Genomic DNA, 21,820 nt, shown 5'->3' with positions numbered 1-21,820 from the left:
AGGATCATCAGGGAATCACTGGGGGAGATGTGGGAAATCACAGGATATGCAAGGATCACAGGGAGAGCTGTCAGGATCGCTGGGGGATCCCTAGGGATGACTGGAGGATCATTGCGGATCACTGGAGGATCTGTGGGGACTACTGGAAGCGCCGTGAGGGTGACTGGGGGGATCACTGCAGATTCACACGGGAGCTGTGGGGATCACTAGCGGTCTATGCGGATTGCTGGGAGAGCTGGAGGGACGCTGGGGCACCACCGGCACCGCGGTCCCTGCGGATCCGCGGGCACGAGGGAGCAGGAACGGCCGCGGGGGGCGCCCAGGCCCCGCCCCTCTCTGGCCCCGCCCCCTCCTCCCGCCCCTCGACTCGGGGCCGGCCCCTCCCGCCGCCGGCCGCTCCCATTGGCCGCGCCCCTCACGGCGCCTCCTGATTGGCGGCGAGCGCGGGGGCAGGCCGTGCGCGCGCCGGGAGCGGCGCCCCGCCCCTGCTCCCCTCACCCCCCCCCCCCGCCCCCCCCGCGCCGTTCCCCCCCCCGCCGCCGCCGCCGGGCGGAGGCAGCGCCAGGCCCGGCCCGCCCGCTCCCGCGCACCGCTCCCGCTGCGGCCCGGCCCGGCCCCGGCCCCGGCAGGGCGGGCGGCGCTGCCGCCGAGCATGGCGAGCCGCCGCCGGGCCTCGCGGAGGAGCGGCGGGGGGCGCTGACCCCGGCGCCGGCCCCCCACGGGCCCTACGAGCCGGTGAGTGACCGACCGAGCCGCCCGCCCCCAGCCTCGGCCCGTTCCCGGGGCTCCGCCACGCCCCGGGGCCCTGCAGCAGCGGCGGGCGGCCCACCGACCCCTCCCCGGCGCACACCGGGCCCCCCCCGCGCGGCTTCAGGGCCCCCCCGGGCTCTCGGGGTCCTCCCGATCCGCCCCGACCCTCCCCGGGACCGCCCCGCCCCGCCCGTGCCTCCCCCCCACCGAATCCTCTCCCCGTGACCCTCTCCTGGGCCCCAGCAGCTCCCCCACGACCCCCTCGTCCCGGCCTCGTCGCGGACTCGAGGGCCCGGGCCCCCCCCGGCAGCCCCCTCGCCCCTGCCCGCCCCCCGCCAGCCCCCGAGCCCGGTGCAGCTCCTGGCCGCCTGCAGGCGGTGCCCAGCCGTGCGCCCCCCCGGGGCTGGCACCTCCCGGGGGCCGGGGTGGGGGTGGGCAGGCAGGGTGCAGCCACCCCCGGGCTGGTTCCAGCCCCCACCCCCAACCTGTGCAGCCCCTCCCGCAGGGTTTGCCCACCCCCCCTCTGCCTCTCGCCCCGGGAGGGGAGCCCCGGGGGGGTCCCACTCGGGGCCGGTGCCCGCCGGTGTTTCCTCTTTCCGCACCGGAGGGAAGAAATCCCTGGGCCGGGCCCGGAAGCGGGCGGCGGGGCGCGGGCGGGGGGGGCGCAGGCACACGCGCGGGACACTCCCCCCACCCTGCCCCCTCCCCCGGCCGGCGGTCGGGTCGGAACCCCCCCCCATGGCAGCGGGGCTCGGAACCGCCGGCCGGTAGCCGCCGGTGCGCGCCGGTGCCCGCCGCGGGTGGGCGCGGGCAGCAGTGCAGAGCTGCTGCAGGGGGTCTGGGCGTCAGTTCGGGGCCCCCCTCCCTCCTCTAACTCGTCGTTGGGGGGGAATGGGGGTGCTGACTGCGGGGGGGGCGCACGCCCAGGGCTGTCCCTGCCCTGTTCCCCACCCTCCATCGGGGGAGGGTGATGCAGCAAAACCCAGCCCCCCCCCCCGGCCTCTGCAGGGGGTGTGCTCAGTTTTAGGGGGTACGGGGGGGGCGCCTCCAGTCCCCTCTGCCCGCCCCTAACTCAGAGACTATGCTGGATGGGGGGGGGACACCACTGGGGGGGGCTGGAGGGGTCCCTCCCCGGAAGGAAACTCAACTTCCAGGCCCTGGGGGCTGGGCAGCAGATCCAAACCCAGGACCCTTCCCCACCTCCTGATCCACTCCCGGGAGGGGACCCTGATGCCAGACCCCCGTTCCCCTCCCCCCCCAACTCGCCATTCCTGGGAGGGCTTGACCCAGAGGTTTGGAGGCCTCTCAAAGACCTTGGGGTCTGTTGTTCCCCAGGGGGTGGGATGAGGGAAGCAGTGGGGGTGGGGGTCTGAAGTGCCAGTGTGACCCTTGCCTCTGTCCCCCCCCCCAGGTGACCCTCCCCCCGTGTCCTGTGCTATGAGCATTCGGCGTGACTTCTCCTCCCGCAGCTGCAAATGAAAATGGAGGATATGTCTTTGTCTGGCCTGGATAACAGCAAACTGGAGGTGAGTGGCCACCCTGCACCCTCCATTGTTGGCCCTCACTGTGTCCCCCACCCCTTGTTTGGTCACCCACCCCCCACACTCCCCCCCCTTCCCCCAGGCCATCGCACACGAGATCTACACTGACCTGGTGGAGGATGCCTGCCTGGGGCTCTGCTTCGAGGTCCATCGGGCAGTCAAGTGTGGCTACTTCTTCCTGGATGACACTGACCCCGACAGCATGAAGGACTTTGGTGAGTGCCCCAGGGCAGGGTGGCACTGGGCACAGGCAGGGGGCCACTGCCCCCCCCCCAACTGCCACCACAGGGGGGCCAGAGGGGCACAGGTCGTCCCTGCCCGTAGGGGTTTGGGCACAGGGGTTGCCAAGGAGGATCAAACACCCAGGTGTGTGTGCACTCCGTGCCCCATCCCACAGGAGCCATTTTGTGACTCCCTGGGATGAACCAAGCCTCAGAGCTTGGTGCCCAGCCCCGTGGGGGGCAAAGAGTCACAGAGTGGTTTGGGTTGGAAGGGACCTTCAAGATCATCTCACTCCAGCCTCCTGCCGTGGGCAGGGACACCTCCACCAGCCCAGGTTGCTCAAGGCCTCACCCAGCCTGGCCTTGAGCACCTCCGGGGAGGGGGCAGCCACAGCCCCCCTGGGCAAATTTGGATGGGTGAGGGTAGGAGAGCCCCCACCGAGCCCACATGGAAGGTCTGGGCAGCAGCCAGCAGCCCAAGGGACCCCCAGCCCTGTCCCAGCAGCGCTGGGGGAGCAGAGCAGCCAGCGGGAGGGGCTCTGGGGGGAGGTGTGGCGTGGGGGGGGGCTGATCTGTGTGTGTGTGCCCCCCCCTGCCCCTTGCAGAGATCGTGGACCAGCCTGGGGTGGACATCTTCGGGCAGGTGTACAACCAGTGGAAGAACAAAGAGTGCGTGTGCCCCAACTGCAGCCGCAGCATCGCTGCCTCCCGCTTCGCCCCGCACCTGGAGAAGTGCCTGGGCATGGGCCGCAACAGCAGCCGCATCGCCAACCGCAGGTGGGGCGCGAGCACACACCCCAGAGACAGCCCCCGGGCGCGGGCACCACCCCCAGAGACAGCCCCCGGGCGCGGGCACCACCCCCTGGAACACAGCCCCCGGGCGCGGGCACCCCCCCCCCGAAACACGGGCACCCCAGCGGGCACCACCCCCCGAGACACAGCCCCCGGGCGTGGGCACCACCCCCCTGGAACACAGCCCCCAGCAGGCACCAGCCCCCAAACGCAGCCCCCAGCGGGCACCCACCCCCCTGGAACACGGGCACCCAGCGGGCACCACCCTCAGAGACAGCCCCCGGGCGTGGGCACCACCCCCCTGGAACACGGGCACCCCACCCCAAACACAGCCCCCGGGCGTGGGCACCTCCTCCCCTCCCCCCCTGCAAAACCCAGCCCCCCGGAGGGGCTCCTGTGCCCCTCAGCGCTGTGTGGGCACACGAACCCTGGGCGGGGGCTGTCTCGTGTGGGGGCTTGCAGGGGGGCTGTGGGGTGGGGCCTGGGGTGCCAGGGAGGGTGCGGGGTGGATCCTGGGGGGGCCTCACGGGGGGCGTGCGATGGATCCGGGGGCGGGGCCGGGGGCGGGGCCGGGGCGGGGCCGGGGCGGGGCCTGAGCTGCCTCGCGGCGCAGGATCGCCAGCAGCAACAACCTGAACAAGTCGGAGAGCGACCAGGAGGACAACGACGACATCAACGACAACGACTGGTCCTACGGCTCCGAGAAGAAAGGTGGGGGGGCCGGGGGGGGGCTGCGGGGGTGCTGCCTCACCTGGGGGACTCCCTGACACCCCCCCCCCCCGCAGTGAGGGGACATGGGGCACACCCTGCCTGCCCCATCCCCCTTGAGTGTGGGGGGGGGGACCAGTTGCCCCCTGCCTGAAAGCGGTGTGCTGGCACTTGGGGGGGGTTTAGAAAGTGGGGGGGCTGGGAGGATCTAGGGCTAAATCCAGCAGAAAAGGTGAAATGTGTCCCTTTGTGTCTCTCCCTGCAGCCAAGAAGAGGAAATCGGACAAGGTGGGGGGGTGGGTGGCACTGGGGGGGTTTGGGGTGCTGGGGAGGGGGTGTGGGTGCTGCTGGGGGGTTTTGGGGGGCTGGGGAGGGGGTGTGGGTGCTGTTGGGGGGGGTTGGGGTGCTGTGTATTGAGTGCTACTGGGAGAAGAGTGGGTTTTGGGGCGCTGGGGAGTATGTGTGGGTGCCACTGGGAGAAGTGGGTGCTGCTAGAGGGGGTTTTGGGGTGCTGGTGAGGGGGTGTGGGTGCTGCTGGGGGGGTTCGGGTGCTGCTGGGGGGGTTGGGGTGCTGGTGAGGATGTGTGGGTGCTGCTGGGGGGTTTTGGGCTGCTGGGGAGGGGGTGTGGGTGCTGCTGGGGGGGGTTGGGGTGCTGGGGAGGGGCTGTGGGTGCTGCTGGGGGTGCTGGGGAGCACGTGGGGGTGCTGCTGGGGGGTGGGGATTGCAGAGCTGGGGTTGGGGGGGGGTCACCCTGCAGCCCCCCCTGCTCTCTCCTTGCAGAACCCCAACTCGCCTCGCAGGTCCAAGTCCCTGAAACACAAAAATGGTGAGGGGGGGCTGGGGGCATTGGGGAGGGGGGTGGAGCTTTGAGAGGGTGTGGTCAGGATGGGTGTGGCTTGAGGCACACTTCTGGGTGGGGCTGGGGTGGGGGGCCGGCAGGGAGGGGTATGGGGGGGTCAGGGACCCTCGCCCCCTCCTCACCCTCCTCTCTTCCAGGCGAGATCGGAGGGAACCCTGATCCCTTCAAGGTGAGCCTGGGGCTGGGGGGGGGGATGCCACCCACTCCCTCTTCTGTTGTCCCCTGGGGGGTCCCTAGCCCTGACACCCCCCAGCCCTGACCCCCCCCCAGCCCTGACCCTGCTCTCTGCCTCCCCCCTGCACGACCCCAGTACAGCAACTCCGCAGGAATCAACTACGAGACGCTGGGCCCCGAGGAGCTGCGGACGCTGCTCACCACGGTCTGTGGGGGGCACAGGGGGGGCACAGGGGGCACAGGGGGGGCACAGGGGGCACCGGGGGGGCACAGGGGGCACTGGGGGGCACCGGGGGGGCACAGGGGGCACTGGGGGGCACAGGACAAGCCCTGGCCCCAGCTGGAGAGGGACTTGTGGGATCTCTGCCAGCTTGGCTCTGTCTCACTGCGGCTGGGAACGAGGACGTTCCTGACCCCGGGGATGGGGATGTGGCTCTGTGCCAAACCTGGGGGATGTGGTGGCCTTGGGGTCTGGGGGGTGGCAGGATGGCACTGGGAGGTTTGGGGGTCACTGGGGTTTGGGGTTTCAGCAGCCCTGTGCCCTTCTGCCCCTCCTTCACCCCCCTCACCCAGCCCTTCCCTCCCCAGCAATGCGGAGTCATCTCCGAGCACACCAAGAAGATGTGCACCAGGTGAGGGCCTCCTGCCTGGGCTTCCCCTGCCTGCTGGGGGGTGGGGGAGGGTCCCCCGGGGTGCCCAGAGCCTCAGCAGAGCTGGGGAGGGGGCAGCCAGAAGCCTGACTCCCTCTCCTGGCCCAGGTCCCCTGCGGTGTCCCCAGCACTACGGACGAGCAGCGCAGATCCGTCCGGGTTTACCTCCTCGGCCCCTCCGCGTGAGTCAGCACCCACGGGGGGGGCTGGAGGGGCCCAGCCTGGGGACCACCCACTGAAACGAGAGTGGGGGCTGCCTGGGGGGCTGCCTGGGGGGCTGCTCAAGCATGGGTGGGGACAGACACCTCTGGGGAAGAGCTGTGGGGAGGGGACAGGAGCGCAGGGCTGGGGTCGGGGCGCTCCAGCCAGCAGGGAGCTTGGCTGGGGCTCTGGCTCCTCGTTTGGAGGGGTGCAGCACCGTGGGGACCCCCATGAGGCCTCTGGGCCCCCCCTAACAGCTCTGCCCCCCCTGTAACCCCTGTGCCCAGGTCCCTGCCCGAGGCTGAGGGCAGTGTGGAGAACGACAGCTTCGAGGTGGCCGAGAGCCAGGCCCTCATGAGCCGGCTGCAGTGGGATGGCTCCTCCGACATCTCCCCCTCCGACTCGGCCTCCTCCAAAGCCAGTGAGTGCCTGGGGGGGAGGGGAGGCACATCCTGGGGCACAACCCCCCCCCCTACACGGGGCCAAAACTTGGCTGCTCTTGGTGTCTCCCCAGCACAAGAGGGGATGGACAGACAGACTACCCCAAGCCGCCTCCAAGAGCCGCGGGAGCAGCTTGTCACCCACCTCCCCCCCGGGGGGGGGAGAGCCTTCTGGGGTACATTTGGAGGGGTGATGGGAGGATGGGAGGGGGCTCCTGGGGGCTCCAGCAGTTCCCCAACACCTCCAGCTGCTCCTTTTGTGTGTCCCCCCACCCCTCCCTCCAGGTACCAACAACTCTGAGTCTCGCAAGACCAAGAAGAAGAAGCCTCACCTGGGGCTGGTGAGCGGTGCCCCGGGGCTGGGCTCCAGCAAGAAGAAGAAGCCCAAGCCCCCTGCTCCCCACACCCCCAGCATCTACGATGACATCAACTGAGTGCAGCAGAGCTGGTCCTGGCCTGGGGGGGGGGGGTGGAAAAGCAGAGACAGGTTGGGGGACATTGGATGGACAGACGGACACAGGCCAGGGGCAGCCCCTCCAGCCCCTCCCCCCCGGGACACAGCGCGTGGAGGACTTTGGCCATCCCTGCAAGCAGGGGGGAGGGGAGAGCTGAAAGGGGGGGTGGGGAGGCTGGGGCTGGATGGGGGAGCCCCCATTGACACCTCCCCCTCCCCTACCTGAGCCTCCCCCCCCCAGCAGTGCCTCTATTTATTGTGTGACAGGCTTTGTAGGTGGGGCTCTGAGGGGGCTCAGAAGGCACAGCCCCTCCCCCCCTGCCCCTCCCCATCCCCCACCCCCCAAGCAGCTGTGCCCCCCCCCCCACAGACACAGCTCCTCTCCAGCACCCCCTCCCCCCACCCCCCCATTCCCTGCCCCAGGCTGCTGCTCCCTGGTTGGGCTGGCTCAGGACGGGGGGAGCCTGCTGGGGGGGTGTGGGGGGGGATTTCTCCATTCCCCACACCCCACATCTGCTGGCAGCAGCTGGAGGGGGCTGCTGGGGGGCGGCTGGGGCTTGCCCCGGCCCTGAGGGGCCTGGAGTGGGGGTGGGGAGGGTCTGCATGCTGCAACCTTCGTGTTTGAGGCTATTTGGGGGGGGGGGGGGCACACACTTCAGGCTGCTGGGAACTGGGGGGGTGCTGCTGTGACCTTCCCAGCTCCAAACTGGGCTCTGGGGGGGGCGTGGGGACCCCAAAGTGCCAGGGCCACCCCCTGGGCCAGAGCTGGGGGGGGACACACACAGAGCCTGGCTGTGGGGCAGATGCTTCCCCCCCAGCCTCACAGCCCCAAGGACAGCTCTGTGTCCCCAGCCCCATGCCTGGGGCCCTGCTGCTGCAGTCGGGGGGGGGCTCCTGTGGGACCCCCAACAGCTCTGGCTGATGCTTATACTCCCACAGGCTCTGGTCTTTGGCTTGGGGGGGTAGGGGGGAAGGGGGGTTCCAGGACCAGCACCCCGCTGTGCAGGCCCTGGGGGGCTGGGGGGGTGAAACCAGCTCCCTCTGACCAAATCCAGGGCCCCCCCAGCCCCCCCCAGCTGTTTTTTATTGCAGGGGATGGGGTTGGCTCAGTCCTCTCTGTTGTAAACTCCCCCCCCAGTGGCTGACACCCCAAGTTCAGCTGTTCTGTCCCTGGGGGGGTGCTGCTTGTGTTCCCCCCCCCCGTGCTGCAGCAGTGGGGGGGCTGGTCCTTGGGGTGGGTCTTGCAAACCAATGGTGCTCTCTGGATTCACTCTTCTCAAACTGCTGCTAAAGGCTTGTGCTGGGGCAAGGCCCAGGGCTGGGCTGAGGGGGGGGCCTCATGGAGCCCCTGGACACCCTAAACTGCTTGGGGGGCCCCCCCCAAGCTTCATGGAGACCTCCCCCCCCCCTTGCTGTGGTGGTTGGTAGCTCCTGGCACAGCCCTGGGGAGGGGGAGGCCACTGGAGCACGCTGAGCTGGCCTTGGCGTGCCCCAAAGATGGGGAGGGGGGGACCCAGGCACCCAGAAACAGGGGGGACCAGCCTGCTCCTCCCCCCCCCCCCCCAAAGCACCCAAGGAGGGCACAGGGGCCAGGAGGGGACAACCCCTTGGCTGTGGGAGAGGGGCTGCAATTAGGGGTCCAAGGGGGACTTGGGTGTGCTCTGCCCCCCCTCAGGTCTGTGTCCTCACCCCCGTGGCAGGGCTGGGGGGCTGGGGGGGGGTCTCCTGGGCCTGAGAGTTGTGTTCTCAGCACGTTCTCCCCACCCCGCCCCCCCCCCCCCCGGGTAGTTGTGAGGTTTGTGTCCTTTAGTGGGTTGTGGCTGCCCCTGTAAATAAAACTGCATCCTGACTTGGTATCTCTGCCTGCTCCGGGGCTTCATTACCTGTGCTTAATGAGGCAGGGGGCTCACAACCCCCCCCGGGCAAAAGGAGGCCCAGGGGGAGAGCTTCTGGCTCGGCACAGCTCGCTGGAAGGAGGCTGGAGCCGGGAGTTGGCCTCACAAGGAGCAGAGCCTCCAGTTGCAGCAGGGGAGGTGGAGTTGGAGTGAGGAACAATTCCTGCCCTGAAAAGGTCCAGGCCTGGCCCGGGGGGGGGGCTGGGAGTCCCCCAACCCTGCAGGGGGTTTCACAGCCACCCAGCTGTGCTGCTGAGGGCCAGGCTGTGGTGGTGTCCTTCGGGACCTGGGAGCTCTCCTCCAACCAAAACCACTCTGTGGCTGCTCACCCACCTCCCACCGCGCCAATGCCCAACCCCACCCCGCCCAGGGCTGAGCTCTGAACCCCCCCAGCGCAGGCTGCGGGACGGCAGGGAGGAGCAGAGCCAGCGCTGCTCTCGGCAGCAGGCAGCAGGGCTGAGCGCTCAGGCTGAGCTTAGAGCTTTTATTGGCTTCAAGGAGTCCCTGGGAGGAAGCCACAGCCCCTTCCAGTGCAGGACCCTGGGCTGGTCCCCACCACACCAAGCACCCAGGGCAGGATCCCAGCCCCCAGGCAGCTGCTCCGTGGCTGAGGGCAGCGGCTGGGGCAGGGAGGGGGACAGCCCCGCTCCGAGGGACAAAGTCCAGCGGGGAGCCCGGCGGCCCCGGCCCCTTCCGGGGGGCAAGTCCCTACTGTCCGTACACCCCAAACATCAGGAAGCTGCAGAGCACGGTGACACCCAGCAGGGAGACGGTGGCCGGGGCGCTGAAGAGCTGCCGGTAGTGGATGCGGAAGTACCAAGCCAGGGCCAGCACCACCACGGCCGCCGGCACCAGCAGGCTCCCCGCGCCCAGGGGCAGGCTGCCGGCGGCGCCGGGGGCGGCGGGGGGCTCGGGCAGGCCGGGCGGGGCCGCGGCGGCGCTGCGCTGGCAGTGGATGACGGAGTTGTCGGTGATGCGCAGCGAGCGCAGCGTCCGGCCCTGGTCCTGCAGCAGCTGCCCGCGGTAGATGAACTTCATCTGGCTCTCCTGGCCCGGGAAGTACCTGCTGTGGAAGGAGGGGGAAGAGGCTGGGCAGGGCAGAGGTGGGGCGGGGGGAAGCCCTTCCCCTTCGGTCATGGGATCAGAGCTGCCAGGGCTGGGAGGGAGCTCAAGGCTCGGGCAGGGACACCTCGCACCGCAGCAGGCTGCTCACAGCCTGGCTGCAAAAGCCTCCAGGGATGAGGCTCCCACCCCCTCCCTGGGCACTATCAAGCTGAATGAAGGTCCCAGCTCGGGGGGGGTCAGGGACAGTGCTGCCACCACATCCCCTGAGCTGATTGAAGCTGGCACTGCCTCGAGGGATGCCACAGCAAAGCACAGAGGGGCCACAGGATGTCAGGAGTTGGAAAGGACCTCAGGAGATCATTGAGCCCACCCCCTGGAAACCTTCCCCTGCTCCCATCAGCATGGTGGGGAGGGAGCTGAGGGGGGGGTGGGTTTGTAACTGTACCCCTGTGTCCCCCCTTCCCCCCCCCACTGTCCTCCTCCCCTTCACAATCCCCTGTGTCCCCCCCCACATTCCCCCCCTCTCCCTTCACATCCCACTCACTCCCCTGTGTCCCCTCCTCTCCCCTTTCTCCTTCACCCCCCTCCTCCCCTCAGGACATACCTCTTGAGGACCCCCACAGTGTCCTCAGGCCGGACCTCAGCCACCTCCTCGGTGTCATTGAGGAACTTGAGCCGGACCTTGATGAGCCCAGAGCAGATCTCCCTGCGCCCCGGGCCGGGCTCGGCACCCGAGGTCCCTTTGGGCAGGCTCCTGACGGCCAGGCCGGGCTCGGGGGGGCAGCTGCCGGCCCCTTGCTCGGTGCCTGGCCCCAGCGCCGCCCCCTCCTCCTCTTCTGTCTTCTCCTCTGTGTTTTCAGGGACCCTGGGGGGCTCTGGGGCTTCGTCTGCCCCTGCTGTGCCCACGAGGCTCTCCCCGTGGCGCAGGCGGATGCCAGCCGCGTCCCCGGCCGCCAGGACGCTGCCCAGCAGCTGGCTGCTGCTGTCGCCCACGTAGGTGGACAGCCAGGCCAGGACCAGGGCCAGCACCAGCACCACCACCCCGGCCACCACTGTCACCTCGTCCCCCACCCCTTGGATGAAGCTGGCAGCGGGGGGCTCCATCTCCAGGGGCTGCTGGAGGGGCTGGGGCTGCTCCTTCTCCCCCTGGCCCCTCGCTTACCGCCTCGGCCCTCCCAGGGAGCCCCTGTGCCAGGCACAAACCAGCTGCAGGGTGGCAGCAGGGGCTGCTCGGGGGTCTTGCTCGGCCTGGGGGGGTTGGACCTGAGCAGGCAGGAGGGTGGCAGCCCCTTGGCCCCGCGGGGAGCAGGGAGATGCTGTCGCTTCCTGCACGCACAGCGCCTGCAGTTACAACCCCAGCCGGGGGCAGGAAGGAGCCCAGCGCCCCGCGGGGCTGCCTGTACCTTCCTGGCGCCAGCACAGGTCCCGCCGGGCTCCCGACGCCCCTCGGTGCCCAGCCAGGGTCACGCCATCCCGAGCAGCGGTCCTGCCCCTGCGAGGGAGCAGAGGGAAGGCTGTCAGAGGGGCAAGGAGGTGGTTAGCAGAGGGAGAAGCCTTCCCGGTTCTTTCTGCAGCAGCCCCTGGCCCGGGAAGGGCTAAACCCGCTCGGGGCAGACCACGGAGCCCAGCTGGGGAGAGTTAAACCCCGCGAGGGTGCAGCAAAGGGCGGAGCAGGAGCAGGAGCAGGAGCAGGCAGGGTCGGGGTTAGATAATCCTGGCCGGGCCAGTGCAGGACGGGGCGGTGCAGGGGGTGGGGAGCACGGGGAGGCAGGGGCCGGGATCTCACGACATGTCCCCGGGGAGATACCGGCGAGGCCCCGGGGGTCCCCACTGGGTCCTCTCCAGGCCCAGACAGGACTCGAGGGTCCCTGAGGGGGCTCTGACAGGCCCAAGGGGATCCTGATGAGGCCCAGGGGGTGCCGGGGGACCCCTGCCAGGTCTCGTGGGTTCTTGCCGGGCCCCGGGAGAGCCGGGGAGACCTCAGAGGCTCCCTCGGGGAGGCTGTGCAAGGCCCAGGGGTCCCGGGGAGGCTCCTTGCCAGGCCCGGGAGAGGTCCGGGTGGGTGGGTCCGGACAGCCCCAGGGGGTCCCTGCCAGGCCTGGGGTGCCCCCGGGGGGGGGTCCCGGTGGGCCCCGCCCGCACTCACCGCGTCCCGCCGCCGCCCGCGCGCCGGAAGCGCCACGTCACAGCGCCGCCGACACCGCGGGGAGGTGGGGGGGGGGCAGGGGAGGAGCAGAGGGCCCGGCGCGCATTGAGTACGTCACCAGGACACCGCAAAACCCCGCCCATTGGGCGTGGCCCGGGAACACGACGATGACGCATAGGGGGCGGGGCAGTACGCCCCCCAGGGTGAACGGAAGTGGGCGGGGCGTCGGGAGGGGGCGGGGACTGGGGCGGGGCCACCGCAGCCACGGAGGGGGCGGGGGGACTCGGATGTCCCCGGGGCTCGTCACCGCCCCCGAGCCCGGCTGTCACCTCCCGCGGCTTGTCACCTCCCCTCCGGGGCCTGGCTGTGACCTCATCCGGGCCCTGCCACCTGCAGGATCTGTCTGTCACCTCCTCCGGCCTCTCACCTCCTCTGGGCCCGCTTGTCACCTTCCCCAGGCCCTGCCGCCGCCGGGGCCCAGCTGTCACCTTCCCTGGGGCCCTGTGTCCTCCTGGGCCTCTCACCCTCAGCTGCCTGGGGCCTGTCAGTTCTTCCTGGACCCTGTGACACCCCAGCCCCCTTTCTGCATCCCCAGCTCCCTGTCCCACCCGGTGCAGTGGCCCTTGTCCCCCACACAGAAGGAGCCACCTCAAGACCCACATCTGCCACCTGCTTTATTAGCACCAGGAGAGGGAGGACACAAAGCTGCTGCCCCCCGCCCCTTAACATCGCTCCCAGCTGGTGGTGGGAGACAGCGGGGCGCCCTCAGGAGATGATCCCCTCGAGTGGCAGCCGGAGGTAGTGTTTCAGGGTGGGTGGCAGGGCCAGCTTGGGGACCGCAGCGTGGCAGCGGGCACCCAGGAGCCGCCGGATGGCACAGCGGGCCAGGTGCTGCAGCCGGCGCGGCTGCCCTGCCATGCACGCCGCCGAGTCGTAGAACTCCTGGTGCTCCTGGAGAGGGGACAGGGGACAAATGCAGGCTCAGCGAGGTGATGGTTGGGGTCAAGGGACACACCCGGCCACCCCACAAGCCCTCACCTCCCACAGCTCGGGGGGCACAGCCCCCATCCAGTTCTCGGCAGGGGGGATGCGGTCGTAGGCGTTGAGAACCACCTCCAGCGCTGGGGGGTGCCGGCAGCAGAACTTCAGCATCTGCCAACAGGGACAAACCCTAGACCCATAGGCTCATGGAAGTGGGTGGGTTGGAAAAGCTCTCTGAGGTCATTGAGTCCAACCCTTGACCCAGCACCACCATGGCCACTAAAGCCTGTTCCCAAGTGCCACGGCCACACACCTCTTGAGCACCTCCAGGGGTGGGGACTCTACCACCTCCCTGGGCAGCACATCCCAATCCCTGACTGCTCCTGCAGCAAAGAAATTATTCCTCACGTCCAACCTAAGCCTCCTCTGGGGCAACTTCAGATCCTCTTATTCCATCAACTGATACTGGGGAGAAGAGACCAATCCCTACCTCGCTGCAACCTCACTCCAGGGAGCTGTAGAGAGCAATGAGGTCTTCCCTCAGCCTCCTCTTCTCCAGACTAAATGCCCCCAGCTCCTTCAGCTCCTCAACAGCCCTGTTCTCCAGACCCTCCCCCAGCTTTGTTGCCCTTCTCTGGACCTGCTCCAGCCCTTCAATGTCCTTCTTGGAGTGAAGCACCCAAAACTGAACCTAGTACCTGAGATGTAGCCTCCCTACTGTCACCAAGGATGGGACACTGTCACTGCACCACTGTCACCCCCAGAATCACAGAATTGTCAGGGTTGGAAGGGACCTCAAGGCTCAGCCAGTTCCAACCCCCCTGCCATGGGCAGGGACACCTCACACTGCAGCAGGTTGCTCACAGCCACCTCCAGCCTGGCTGCAAACACCTCCAGGCAGGAGGCTTCCACCACCTCCCTGGGCAACCTGTGCCAGGCTCTCACCACCCTCCTGGGGAACAACTTCTTCCTAACATCCAATCTGAATCTGCCCATTTGTAGTTCTGTTCCATCCCCCCCAGTCCTATCATTCCCTGACATCCTAAGAAGTCCCTCCCCAGCTTTCTTGTAGGCCCCCTTCAGAGGCCGGCAGGCCAGCACCTTGGGGTGGACAGGGCCAGCACCGTGGTCGAGGAGGAGGAGGATGATGTCCTCGGGGCGCTGGTGCCGGTACTCCTCGACGGCGTGCAGGGCGCAGTCCATGGGGGTGTAGCCAGCGCAGTTGGGGACGGTGGCGTCGGCGCCGTGCCGCAGCAGCAGCCGCGCCAGCCCGGGCTGTCCGTTGCCGCAGGCGTTGTGCAGGGGCGTGTGGTCCTTGCGGCCCGCGGCCCCGGGCTCGGCGCCGGCGGCCAGCAGCAGCTCGACCACGCGGTGGAAGCGTTGGGCGTCCTCGGGGCGCTCGGCGGCGGCGCAGGCGGCGTTCAGGGGGGTCTCGCCTTGGCGGGTGCGGTGGGCAGGGTCTGCGCCGTGGCCCAGGTACAGCTCCACGTGGGCCACCAGCCCCTGGCGCGCTGCCACGTGCAGGGCCGTCACGTGCCGGTCCCGCGTGCCCAGGTTCACGCGCGCCCCGTGGGCCAGCAGCAGCTCCGCGCACCTAGAGGGGGACACCCCCCACCCCCCCCGGGACCCTTGTCACCCCCTGGAGACACCATGGCCAGCCCAGGGCGCAGCCGGGGCGTGGATACCGCCCGGGAGGCCCAGGAGGGCAGGGCTTAAGCTTTGGGGTGGGGCTTGGGTGGGGCAGGTGGATGGTTGGGTGTTGACTTTGGGGTGGGGCTTGGGTGTGGGTGGGGCTGGTGGATGGTTGGGTGTTGACTTCGGGGTGGGGCTTGGGTGTGGGTGGGGCAGGTGGATGGTTGGGTGTTGACTTTGGGGTGGGGCTTGGGTGTGGGTGGGGCTGGTGGATGGTTGGGTGTTGACTTTGGGGTGGGGCTTGGGTGTGGGTGGGGCTGGTGGATGGTTGGGTGTTGACTTTGGGGTGGGACTGGGGTGTGGGCGTGGCAGGTGGTTGAGGCTTGGCACTGGCAGGGGGCTTGGCCCAGGGTCAAGGGAGACCTTGGGGGGGGGGGGGTGTGTGGTGTGTTTAGATGTGGTGAGTTTGGTTTAGAGGGGGAGGTGGAGCCTAGAATGCTAATGAGGCTGCAGAGGTGGCATTGGTGGGTGGGACTTGACATGCAAATGAGCCTGCTAATGTGGGTGGATCTTGGTATGTAGATTGTGAGGGTGGGGCCTGATGTGTGAGCTTTGTGGGCGGAGTCTAACATGCAGGGTGCATGGGCGCACATGCAAATTAAGAGGGTGGGGCCCAACATGCAGATTAGCCCCTCCCTCGCCCAGGGCCTGCGTGTCAAGGGCGGGGCTTGCTATGCAAATGGAGGGCGTGTCCCGCGGGGGGCGGGGCGTACCGGAGGCTGTCCGGGGTGGTGCAGAGGTGCAGCGGTGCTGAGCCCTCCTCGCTCAGCACGTTGGGGTCGGCCCCGAAGGCCAGCAGCAGGCGGGTGCAGTCGGGGCGGGGGGCGGCTGCGCTGTCGTGCAGGGGGGCCCTGCCCCCCACCACGGCGTCCACCTTGGCCCCCCGCAGCAGCAGGTGCCTGGCACAGTCGCCGTAGCCCCGGGCGCTGACGATGCGCAGCGCTGAGGTCTGCTGCCGCCGGGGGCTCAGCACCCACAGCGCTGCAGGATGAGGAGCTGTCAGCCTTGGGAGGGGCACCCATGGGGGCGCCCCCCCACCCTACACCAGACTCCCCCCACCCTACACCAGACTCCCCCCACCCTACACCAGACTCCCCCCACACAGCCTGTAGCCCGGCTCAGTGGGTGAACTCCAACCACCCCCCACCTCCAACCCCAGCTAGGAAAAGCCTGAGAGGGGTGATAAACTCGGGGGTCCCTGCTCCAACTCCCCCAAGGAAGGAGCCAGAAATCCCCCTCCCAAATCAGAGCACCCAGCCCTCCACTCCACAAGGAGCTGCACCCTCAGCCCTCGCTCAGTGCCCCGGCTCCCCTCCTCCTACCCCCAGGTCACCCAGTGGGGAAGGGAAGGGAAGGGACCCCCTCAGAGAACGAGCCACCTCCCAAGAGACAGGACACCCCCCCAGCCCCACGCAGCCCCCTCCCCAGCCCCACGCAGCCCCCTCCCCAGCCCCATACCCTGCTCAGGCGACCACACCAGCTCCTCGCTGACCGTCTCCATGACCATGTTGCTGGTGGCCTCATCCGTGAAGATGCTCTTGACGCGCCGGAGGTCCCCGGCGTACAGGGCGTTGTGGACAGCAGGGTCCCGGCAGTACTGGAGGCGCCGCAGGGGGGTCCCGGGGGGGCGGGGGCTGGCTGCCAGGAAGCGGCGTGTGGCCGACTCCCGAGCCAGGGCTCGGCGCCGCTCCTCCTGCTCCAGCAGCTCCTGCTGCAGCCGCAGCGAGCGCAGGGCTGAGGAGGTGAAGGCGAAGGTCTCCTGCGCCATGGGGGCAGCCCGGGGGGGTAGGGGGAGGCAGCGAGGTGCCTCCTGTGTCTGGGTGGGGGTTATAAATAGGGCTGTGCCCCACCTACAAACGCTGAACCAAGGGCCTATGCCAGGCTGCCCTATAAATAACTCCCCCAGGGTGGTAAACAGGGTCATGCTGGCACTGGGCTGGCAGGGAACTGAAACTGCTGCTGGCCCTGAGGTTGGGGATGGTCCCCTGGGGCTTAGGCTGGGGTCTGGGCACCCCCCAGGCCTGTGGGGCTTAGGCTGAGGCTGTGTGAGAGCCCTGGGGCAGAAACAGAGAGCAGGGACCCACATGGAGGAAGGGTTTGTGGTGCTGTGGCTGAGCAAAGAAGAGACAGGGGCACTGCTCCCTGTGGTGGCAGAGGGGACAATGATGCACAAGCAGACAGGGCAAGACAGAAACAGAACAGACCTTTAATGCAGGTTTGGGAGCCAAGAGGGCCCAGCCTGCCCCAGGAGGGAGGAGGCACCGAGGCCACGTCCCCCCAGGACTCCCCAGGTCCCCCAAGGTCTTGGCTCCAGCACAAACACACCAGAGAGAGAGAGAGGAGCAGGAGGGGCACTGTGCTTCACCACTGTGCTCAGCCTCCTTGCTAGGGCCACGGTGCAGCCCAGGCCCTGCCAGCAGTTACCATCTCCTTGGTCCCACCACAGCTCCCCCAGGTCAGCAGCAGTCAGCTTGGGCTGGAGCAGAGAAGAAATCCTCTGGCAGCTCACCCAGGAGCCCATCCAGGTCATCTGCACAGGTACAAGGGGGATGAAGTGTGGAGTTTTATGTATGCATAGAGGAGCAATCAAGTCCATGAATGAGGGATGTGGTGAGACAAGACCACCTTCGGTGTTACAGAGGAGGGGAGATGCTGCCCTACCCCAGGACCTGTTTTCCACAGGACATGGAGCTTTTCCTCTCCATCCAGAGTGGGTCCAACTCACCCATGTCACAGCCATCAGCTCTCATCAGCTCTTCTTGCCCAGGCCCAGGGCTCTGTGAGTGCAGGGAGAAGCCACCAGAAGCCTGCTCTGTGCCATAGCCACCTGTCCTCGATTGTCCCCAGTCCCCAGCAGCAGGGACATCCCATGGGGGCTGTCTGGGATGGTCTGGGACTAGCCCAGCCTGGGCAGGGACCTGCAAACCCCAGCAGAGATGAATCATTGGGGGCCTACAGGAGGATTTACGTGTCCCAGACAAGCCTCTCCCTTCCTCCCTGGTTGATCTGGAGGGTGCCTACAATCCAGACCCTCTTGTAATACCCCCTTCAGTGTCCCTGCCCCTCCAGGGCCATCAGCACTGTGCCCTCCCTCACCTCCTGCTGGGAGAAGCTGCCCTCAGGCTCCGGTGGGTAGATCTTGAGCAGGTTGTTGGGGGTGACATTGAGGTAGTGGTTGCGGTGGGAGGGGGAGAAGACGCCCACCTGTGAGGGCAGAGCAGGGGGTGAGGGCCAGAGCTCCGGCTTCTGCCTGGGGAAGAGCTGGAGGAGCCCCAGGCCCCATTGCTGGGGGATCTGAGCCCAGCAGCTGGGCACAGTGACCAAGGGTTAGCAGCTCCTGCGGCAGAAGCAGCCCCAGAACGCCTTGGTGCCGCTGGGGTCTGCCTCTGCTTCCCCTCTACCTGCTTCAGCAGCAGCACGGAGCCAGGCCGCAGCTCGCTCTGTCGCTCCTCCAGCAGCAGGCGGTGCACCGTGCCCTGCATCTCTCCTGGCACAAGGAGGGAACCTGTTAGCCATAGGGAACCACGTCCAGGAGCCCCAACATGACCCAGGCCATGCTCACCAGTTGGGTCTCTGAACACGGCACCGGCGTCAACGTTGGTCCTGGTCAAGGTCTTGATCATCACTGCCATGCTGGGCACCTTGTTCTTGGGGAGCTGCTTCAAGGCTGCCTGAACATGAAGACCCTTGTCCCACTGATGTCCCCATCTGTGGTCAACCCCATCTTGGCCCCCTCCCCATGATGATGGCCAGCCCTGGGAACACCTCCAAGGGGTCAGGAGAACCAGGAAGTCAAGTCTCCGAGGCCAGTGCCCTCACTGGGGCCTCCCTCACCTTCCGCAGCACCATGACCACGCTGTAGGTCCTGAGGAAGCAGCTGGGGTCCCTTTCATCCAGCTCCAGCTCTGTCTTCATTGCAAGCCAGGGGCCCTTCCCAAAATCTTCTTCTGTGGGTGGTGAGGAGCTGGGCAGTCCCTGGAGCCACAGAACAATCACAATCAACACCTCAGAGTCAAGCCAGCACAGCTCAGAGCAAGGGGGGAGCCCTAAGCACCCCCTCTCCTTCCAGCATCACCCTGTGGAAGCCTGGGGACCCTTCCCCAGCAATCAGATGTGGAGCAGGGGTTACCTCTGCCCGTGGCTTTGCCAGTGCCCCATGAGCTGGAGTCTGGGGAGCAGAGACGAGGATCTCATCCAGCAGCTTCCCAGAGTGCTGATGGGACAGAGAAAAACATCTGGGGTTTTGCATCTCTTCACCAGCTGCTCCCATCCCAACCCCTCCCCTCCCTGTACCCACCTGCTGGGGCAGGATCCCGGCAGGCCCTGGGAACCTGCGAGTCTTGCCCTGGGGTGGGAGACGAGGGACGCCCCCGGGTGCTTTGTTGGCTGCTGTCACCAGCTGCACAAGGTGGTTGGTGACCACAGGTGTCTGCAAGGTGCCTGGGGCTGGCCTGGGTGGCTGCCTCAGTGGGGGCTCCACACAGCTCATCAAGGTCGGAGGGTTAGGGGGGCAGTCTGGGGGGCAGCCTGGGGGGCAGCTGGGGTTGGGGGCAGCTCTGCCGGGGAGCCTGTGCCATGGGGGTCCTGGGCATCTGCAGCCCCAAGGAGCTGCTTGCTACTGGCTGGCAGGGGGATGCTTGGAAAGGCCTTGGAGATGGACCTCTGGAAGTGGGGACGGAGCCCCGGGAGCCACAGGGCTTTCCCTGGGGCAGGGCGGGTGGCCTGGGGGGACAGGCACCAGCTGTGCTGGGCCGCAGCACCAGTCTGGGAGCGGGAGCTGCTTGTGGGGTGGGCAGGGGGTCCTGCCTCTCTTCTGCTCCCCCAGAGCTGGAAGAGCCCAGCTCCTCTCCCACCTGCAGCTTCTTAGGGACTGCCCATTCCTGGGGGCTCTGCTGCCCTGCGTGTGCCCATGGGGGCTTCTCCCGCTGGGCTGGGGGTGGCCGGGCAGCTCCAGCCCCTGCTGGCAGCTTGGGTCCCTCCAGCTCCATGCAGGCAGCCAGGAAGAGGTCATTGTCCAGCTCATCCTGGGGGGCTGCTCCCTTGGTCGGGGGTCCCCAGCAGCCTGTGGTCTGCTCCCTCTGCCCAGCAAGGGGCCGCAGGCTGGGGGCTTTACTGGGGTGGTGACTGAGCTGGGGTCCCAGCGGGCGGAGGGGCTGCAGGCCAGGGGCTGGGGACTGCACAGGGGGAGAGACCGGTGACAAGTGTCCGGGGACCACAAACTGGTTCTCTGCATCCTCCACAGCAGAGAGGAAATCCTGCAGGAAGAGAGGGCAGCAGGCAGCCAGACAGCTCTGTCCCCCTCATGCTTGCACCCCTCATCCTTGCACCCCCCTCTCCCTGTCCCACTCATCCTTGCACCCCCCTCTCCCTGTCCCACTCACCCTTGCACCCCTCGTCCTTGCACCCCCCTCTCCCTGTCCTCCCATCCTTGCATCCCCCATCTCCCTGTCCCCCTCATCCTTGCACCCCTCATCCTTGCATCCCCCATCTCCCTGTCCCCCTCATCCTTGCACCCCTCATCCTTGCATCCCCCATCTCCCTGTCCCCCTCATCCCTGCATCCCCCCCGTCCCCTTCATCCTTGCATCCCCCCCGTGACCAGCGCCAGACCCTGCCCCGACGGCTCCAAGTGATTAGAGGCACCTCTTAAGGAGCTAATGGCACTGAACGAGCGACCACCCCCCGCGCCCCTCTGCTCGGTGTTAATTAGCCGCCGCGGCGCAGCTGGGGGCGCTGCCAGGCGCCGGCGGTGCCCCCGGAACCGTCCCCAGCGCCAGGCCCCGGCTGCCCCCGCGGCCAGCCCTGCCCTTACCTCATCGGCCAGGTCCCCGTCGGCTCCGAACAGCTTCTGGAGGCGGCAGGCCTGCGGCCGGGGGAGCAGAGCCGTGCGGGGCCGGTTAGGGAGCGCGCCCCGGCCCCGTGCAGACCCCAGGACGCGCGGGGAGGACCGGGGGGGGGGCTGCTCCCTCCCTCCGCTCGCCCGGGCCCGGAGGACCCCACGGCAAGACCCTCCCCTCCCTAGGGCCAAACCCCTTCCAGGGGACCCCAAACCTGCGCCCCCCCCCCCCCCCCCCCTTCCGAGCCCCTTCCCGTTACCATGGCAGGGGGCCGGGTCCGGGGCGGAAGTGCCGCGGCCGAGACGCGAACCGGCGGCACCGGGGCCCGGGAGCGGCGCCTTCAAGCGGCCCGCGCGCCGCAGGGGCGGGGGGGGGGAGCGGCCCCGCCTCTTAAAGGGACCGCGGCCGTGCCTGCGCCTGTCCGTGTGCCCTGCGTGTGCGCTGCCCCGTGCGTGTGTGCGCGAATGCGCGCAGGCGTGCGTGTGCACACGCGTGTGTCCCAGCAGGATCCTGTGGGTGAGTCACGGCAGCCCCGGCGTGATTCATCCTCCCACGGGGGGACCGCGCGCAGACCCGACCCCCTCGGCTGGCAGGAACCAGCGCGCTAGGCTATGGCGCACGCTCACAGGCACTCACGCGTGTGCACACTAGTGCACGGTGCGTGCACAGACGTGCTAACACGCAGCAGTGCATGTTGCACACCGACCTGGCACACTCAACACTGTTGCGCCGTTGCACATCAGCACCCCGCGCACGCTTGCACACGCAGGTGTGTCACTGCACACCAATACATTGCACACTCACGTGTGCCGTTATGGGCCGGCACACGTTGCATGCTCACACGTGCCTATTGCACGCTAGCCTGCAGTGCATGCTCACACTTGTGCTATCCCACAGTGCATGCCCACACGTGTGCCCTCGCACAGCAGCACATGGTTCACGCTCACACGTGTGCCGTTGCACACCAGGATCAGGTGCATGCTCGCACATGAGCCATTGCACACCAGCACACAGTGCACGCGCACACACACACAGGGTCACTGCACGCCAGCACACGGCACACATACATGCATGTGCTATCGCACACGTGTGTCACAGCGAGTGCTGCACACTCACACACTGTCACCGCCGCGTCACAGGCTCACACTCGCACGTCACACGTTCACACGCGTCACACTCCCGCAGCGTCGCTGTCACACGCGTTACTCGCAGGAGTCACAGTTACACGCTTGTGTCACACACGCTGTGTCACACGTGTGCCGCACGCTCACTCCTGCTGCCACTGTCACACCCGTGTCTCACACTCTCGCCGTGTCACACATGCGTGTCACGCAGGCACTCGCACTGCCTCGCACACTCACTCCCAGTCCGCGCCGGTGCCGTTTCCAGCCCCGCCGCCGAACCCCGGCGCCTC

The 21,820-nt window shown here is 68.1% G+C and overlaps 5 protein-coding genes across 6 annotated transcripts; 2 read left to right on the top strand and 3 right to left on the bottom strand.

Annotated features, from left to right (window-relative positions):
• Positions 1-216: 216 nt before the first annotated feature.
• LOC137455510 (uncharacterized) lies at positions 217-975 on the top strand. Its single transcript, XM_068166400.1, has one exon. It carries the CDS (start codon positions 217-219, stop codon positions 973-975), a length of 759 nt encoding a protein of 252 aa, XP_068022501.1.
• Positions 539-7,391, top strand: ATXN7L3 (ataxin 7 like 3). The gene is given in 14 exon segments (XM_068166311.1): positions 539-735; positions 2,162-2,276; positions 2,374-2,506; positions 3,118-3,289; positions 3,918-4,015; positions 4,278-4,300; positions 4,794-4,839; positions 5,010-5,041; positions 5,183-5,251; positions 5,635-5,678; positions 5,779-5,827; positions 5,829-5,878; positions 6,185-6,318; positions 6,623-7,391. Coding segments are annotated over 13 exon segments (1,050 nt in total). The 5' UTR covers positions 539-735; positions 2,162-2,225; the 3' UTR covers positions 6,772-7,391.
• A 1,752-nt stretch (positions 7,392-9,143) lies between these two features.
• Positions 9,144-10,952, bottom strand: TMUB2 (transmembrane and ubiquitin like domain containing 2). 2 transcript variants are annotated; one of them, XM_068166325.1, is made up of 2 exons: positions 10,356-10,952; positions 9,144-9,752 (listed from the first exon to the last, which is right to left on the bottom strand). In XM_068166325.1, exons 1-2 carry the CDS (start codon positions 10,853-10,855, stop codon positions 9,395-9,397), a joined length of 858 nt encoding a protein of 285 aa, XP_068022426.1. In that variant the 5' UTR covers positions 10,856-10,952; the 3' UTR covers positions 9,144-9,394. The 2 variants fall into 2 exon arrangements, with proteins under 2 accessions (XP_068022426.1, XP_068022427.1); XM_068166326.1 differs by having other exon boundaries at positions 9,144-9,749.
• Positions 10,953-12,558: 1,606 nt separating this feature from the next.
• On the bottom strand, positions 12,559-16,376 carry ASB16 (ankyrin repeat and SOCS box containing 16). The gene is made up of 5 exons (XM_068166346.1): positions 16,029-16,376; positions 15,284-15,551; positions 13,980-14,472; positions 12,936-13,049; positions 12,559-12,848 (listed from the first exon to the last, which is right to left on the bottom strand). Exons 1-5 carry the CDS (start codon positions 16,336-16,338, stop codon positions 12,663-12,665), a joined length of 1,371 nt encoding a protein of 456 aa, XP_068022447.1. The 5' UTR covers positions 16,339-16,376; the 3' UTR covers positions 12,559-12,662.
• A 35-nt stretch (positions 16,377-16,411) lies between these two features.
• Positions 16,412-20,710, bottom strand: HROB (homologous recombination factor with OB-fold). Its single transcript, XM_068166347.1, is given in 11 exon segments — positions 16,412-17,100; positions 17,296-17,488; positions 17,667-17,774; positions 17,972-18,057; positions 18,133-18,241; positions 18,405-18,545; positions 18,700-18,783; positions 18,868-18,998; positions 19,063-19,825; positions 20,382-20,432; positions 20,666-20,710. Coding segments are annotated over 11 exon segments (1,743 nt in total). The 5' UTR covers positions 20,669-20,710; the 3' UTR covers positions 16,412-17,026.
• Positions 20,711-21,820: the final 1,110 nt, after the last annotated feature.

Source organism: Melanerpes formicivorus, unplaced genomic scaffold (assembly GCF_026170545.1).
Source record: "Melanerpes formicivorus ecotype bairdi unplaced genomic scaffold, bMelFor1.0.p_v2 SCAF_100, whole genome shotgun sequence".
Lineage (NCBI taxonomy): Eukaryota > Metazoa > Chordata > Aves > Piciformes > Picidae > Melanerpes > Melanerpes formicivorus.
The sequence above is the reverse complement of the archived record's forward strand: the minus strand, read 5'-3'. Positions and strand labels throughout refer to the sequence as shown.

Coding starts and splice junctions, on each gene's coding strand:
- TMUB2 (XM_068166325.1), bottom strand. CDS start 10,855: ATGGAGCCCCCCGCTGCCAGCTTCATCCAAGGGGTGGGGGACGAGGTG. Junction 9,753..10,355: donor ACTGTGGGGGTCCTCAAGAG/GTATGTCCTGAG, acceptor CTCCTTCCACAG/CAGGTACTTCCCGGGCCAGG.
- LOC137455510 (XM_068166400.1), top strand. CDS start 217: ATGCGGATTGCTGGGAGAGCTGGAGGGACGCTGGGGCACCACCGGCAC.
- ASB16 (XM_068166346.1), bottom strand. CDS start 16,338: ATGGCGCAGGAGACCTTCGCCTTCACCTCCTCAGCCCTGCGCTCGCTG. Junction 14,473..15,283: donor ACCACCCCGGACAGCCTCCG/GTACGCCCCGCC, acceptor GTCCCCCTCTAG/GTGCGCGGAGCTGCTGCTGG. Junction 13,050..13,979: donor CTGGCCCTGTCCACCCCAAG/GTGCTGGCCTGC, acceptor CCCTGTTGGCAG/ATGCTGAAGTTCTGCTGCCG.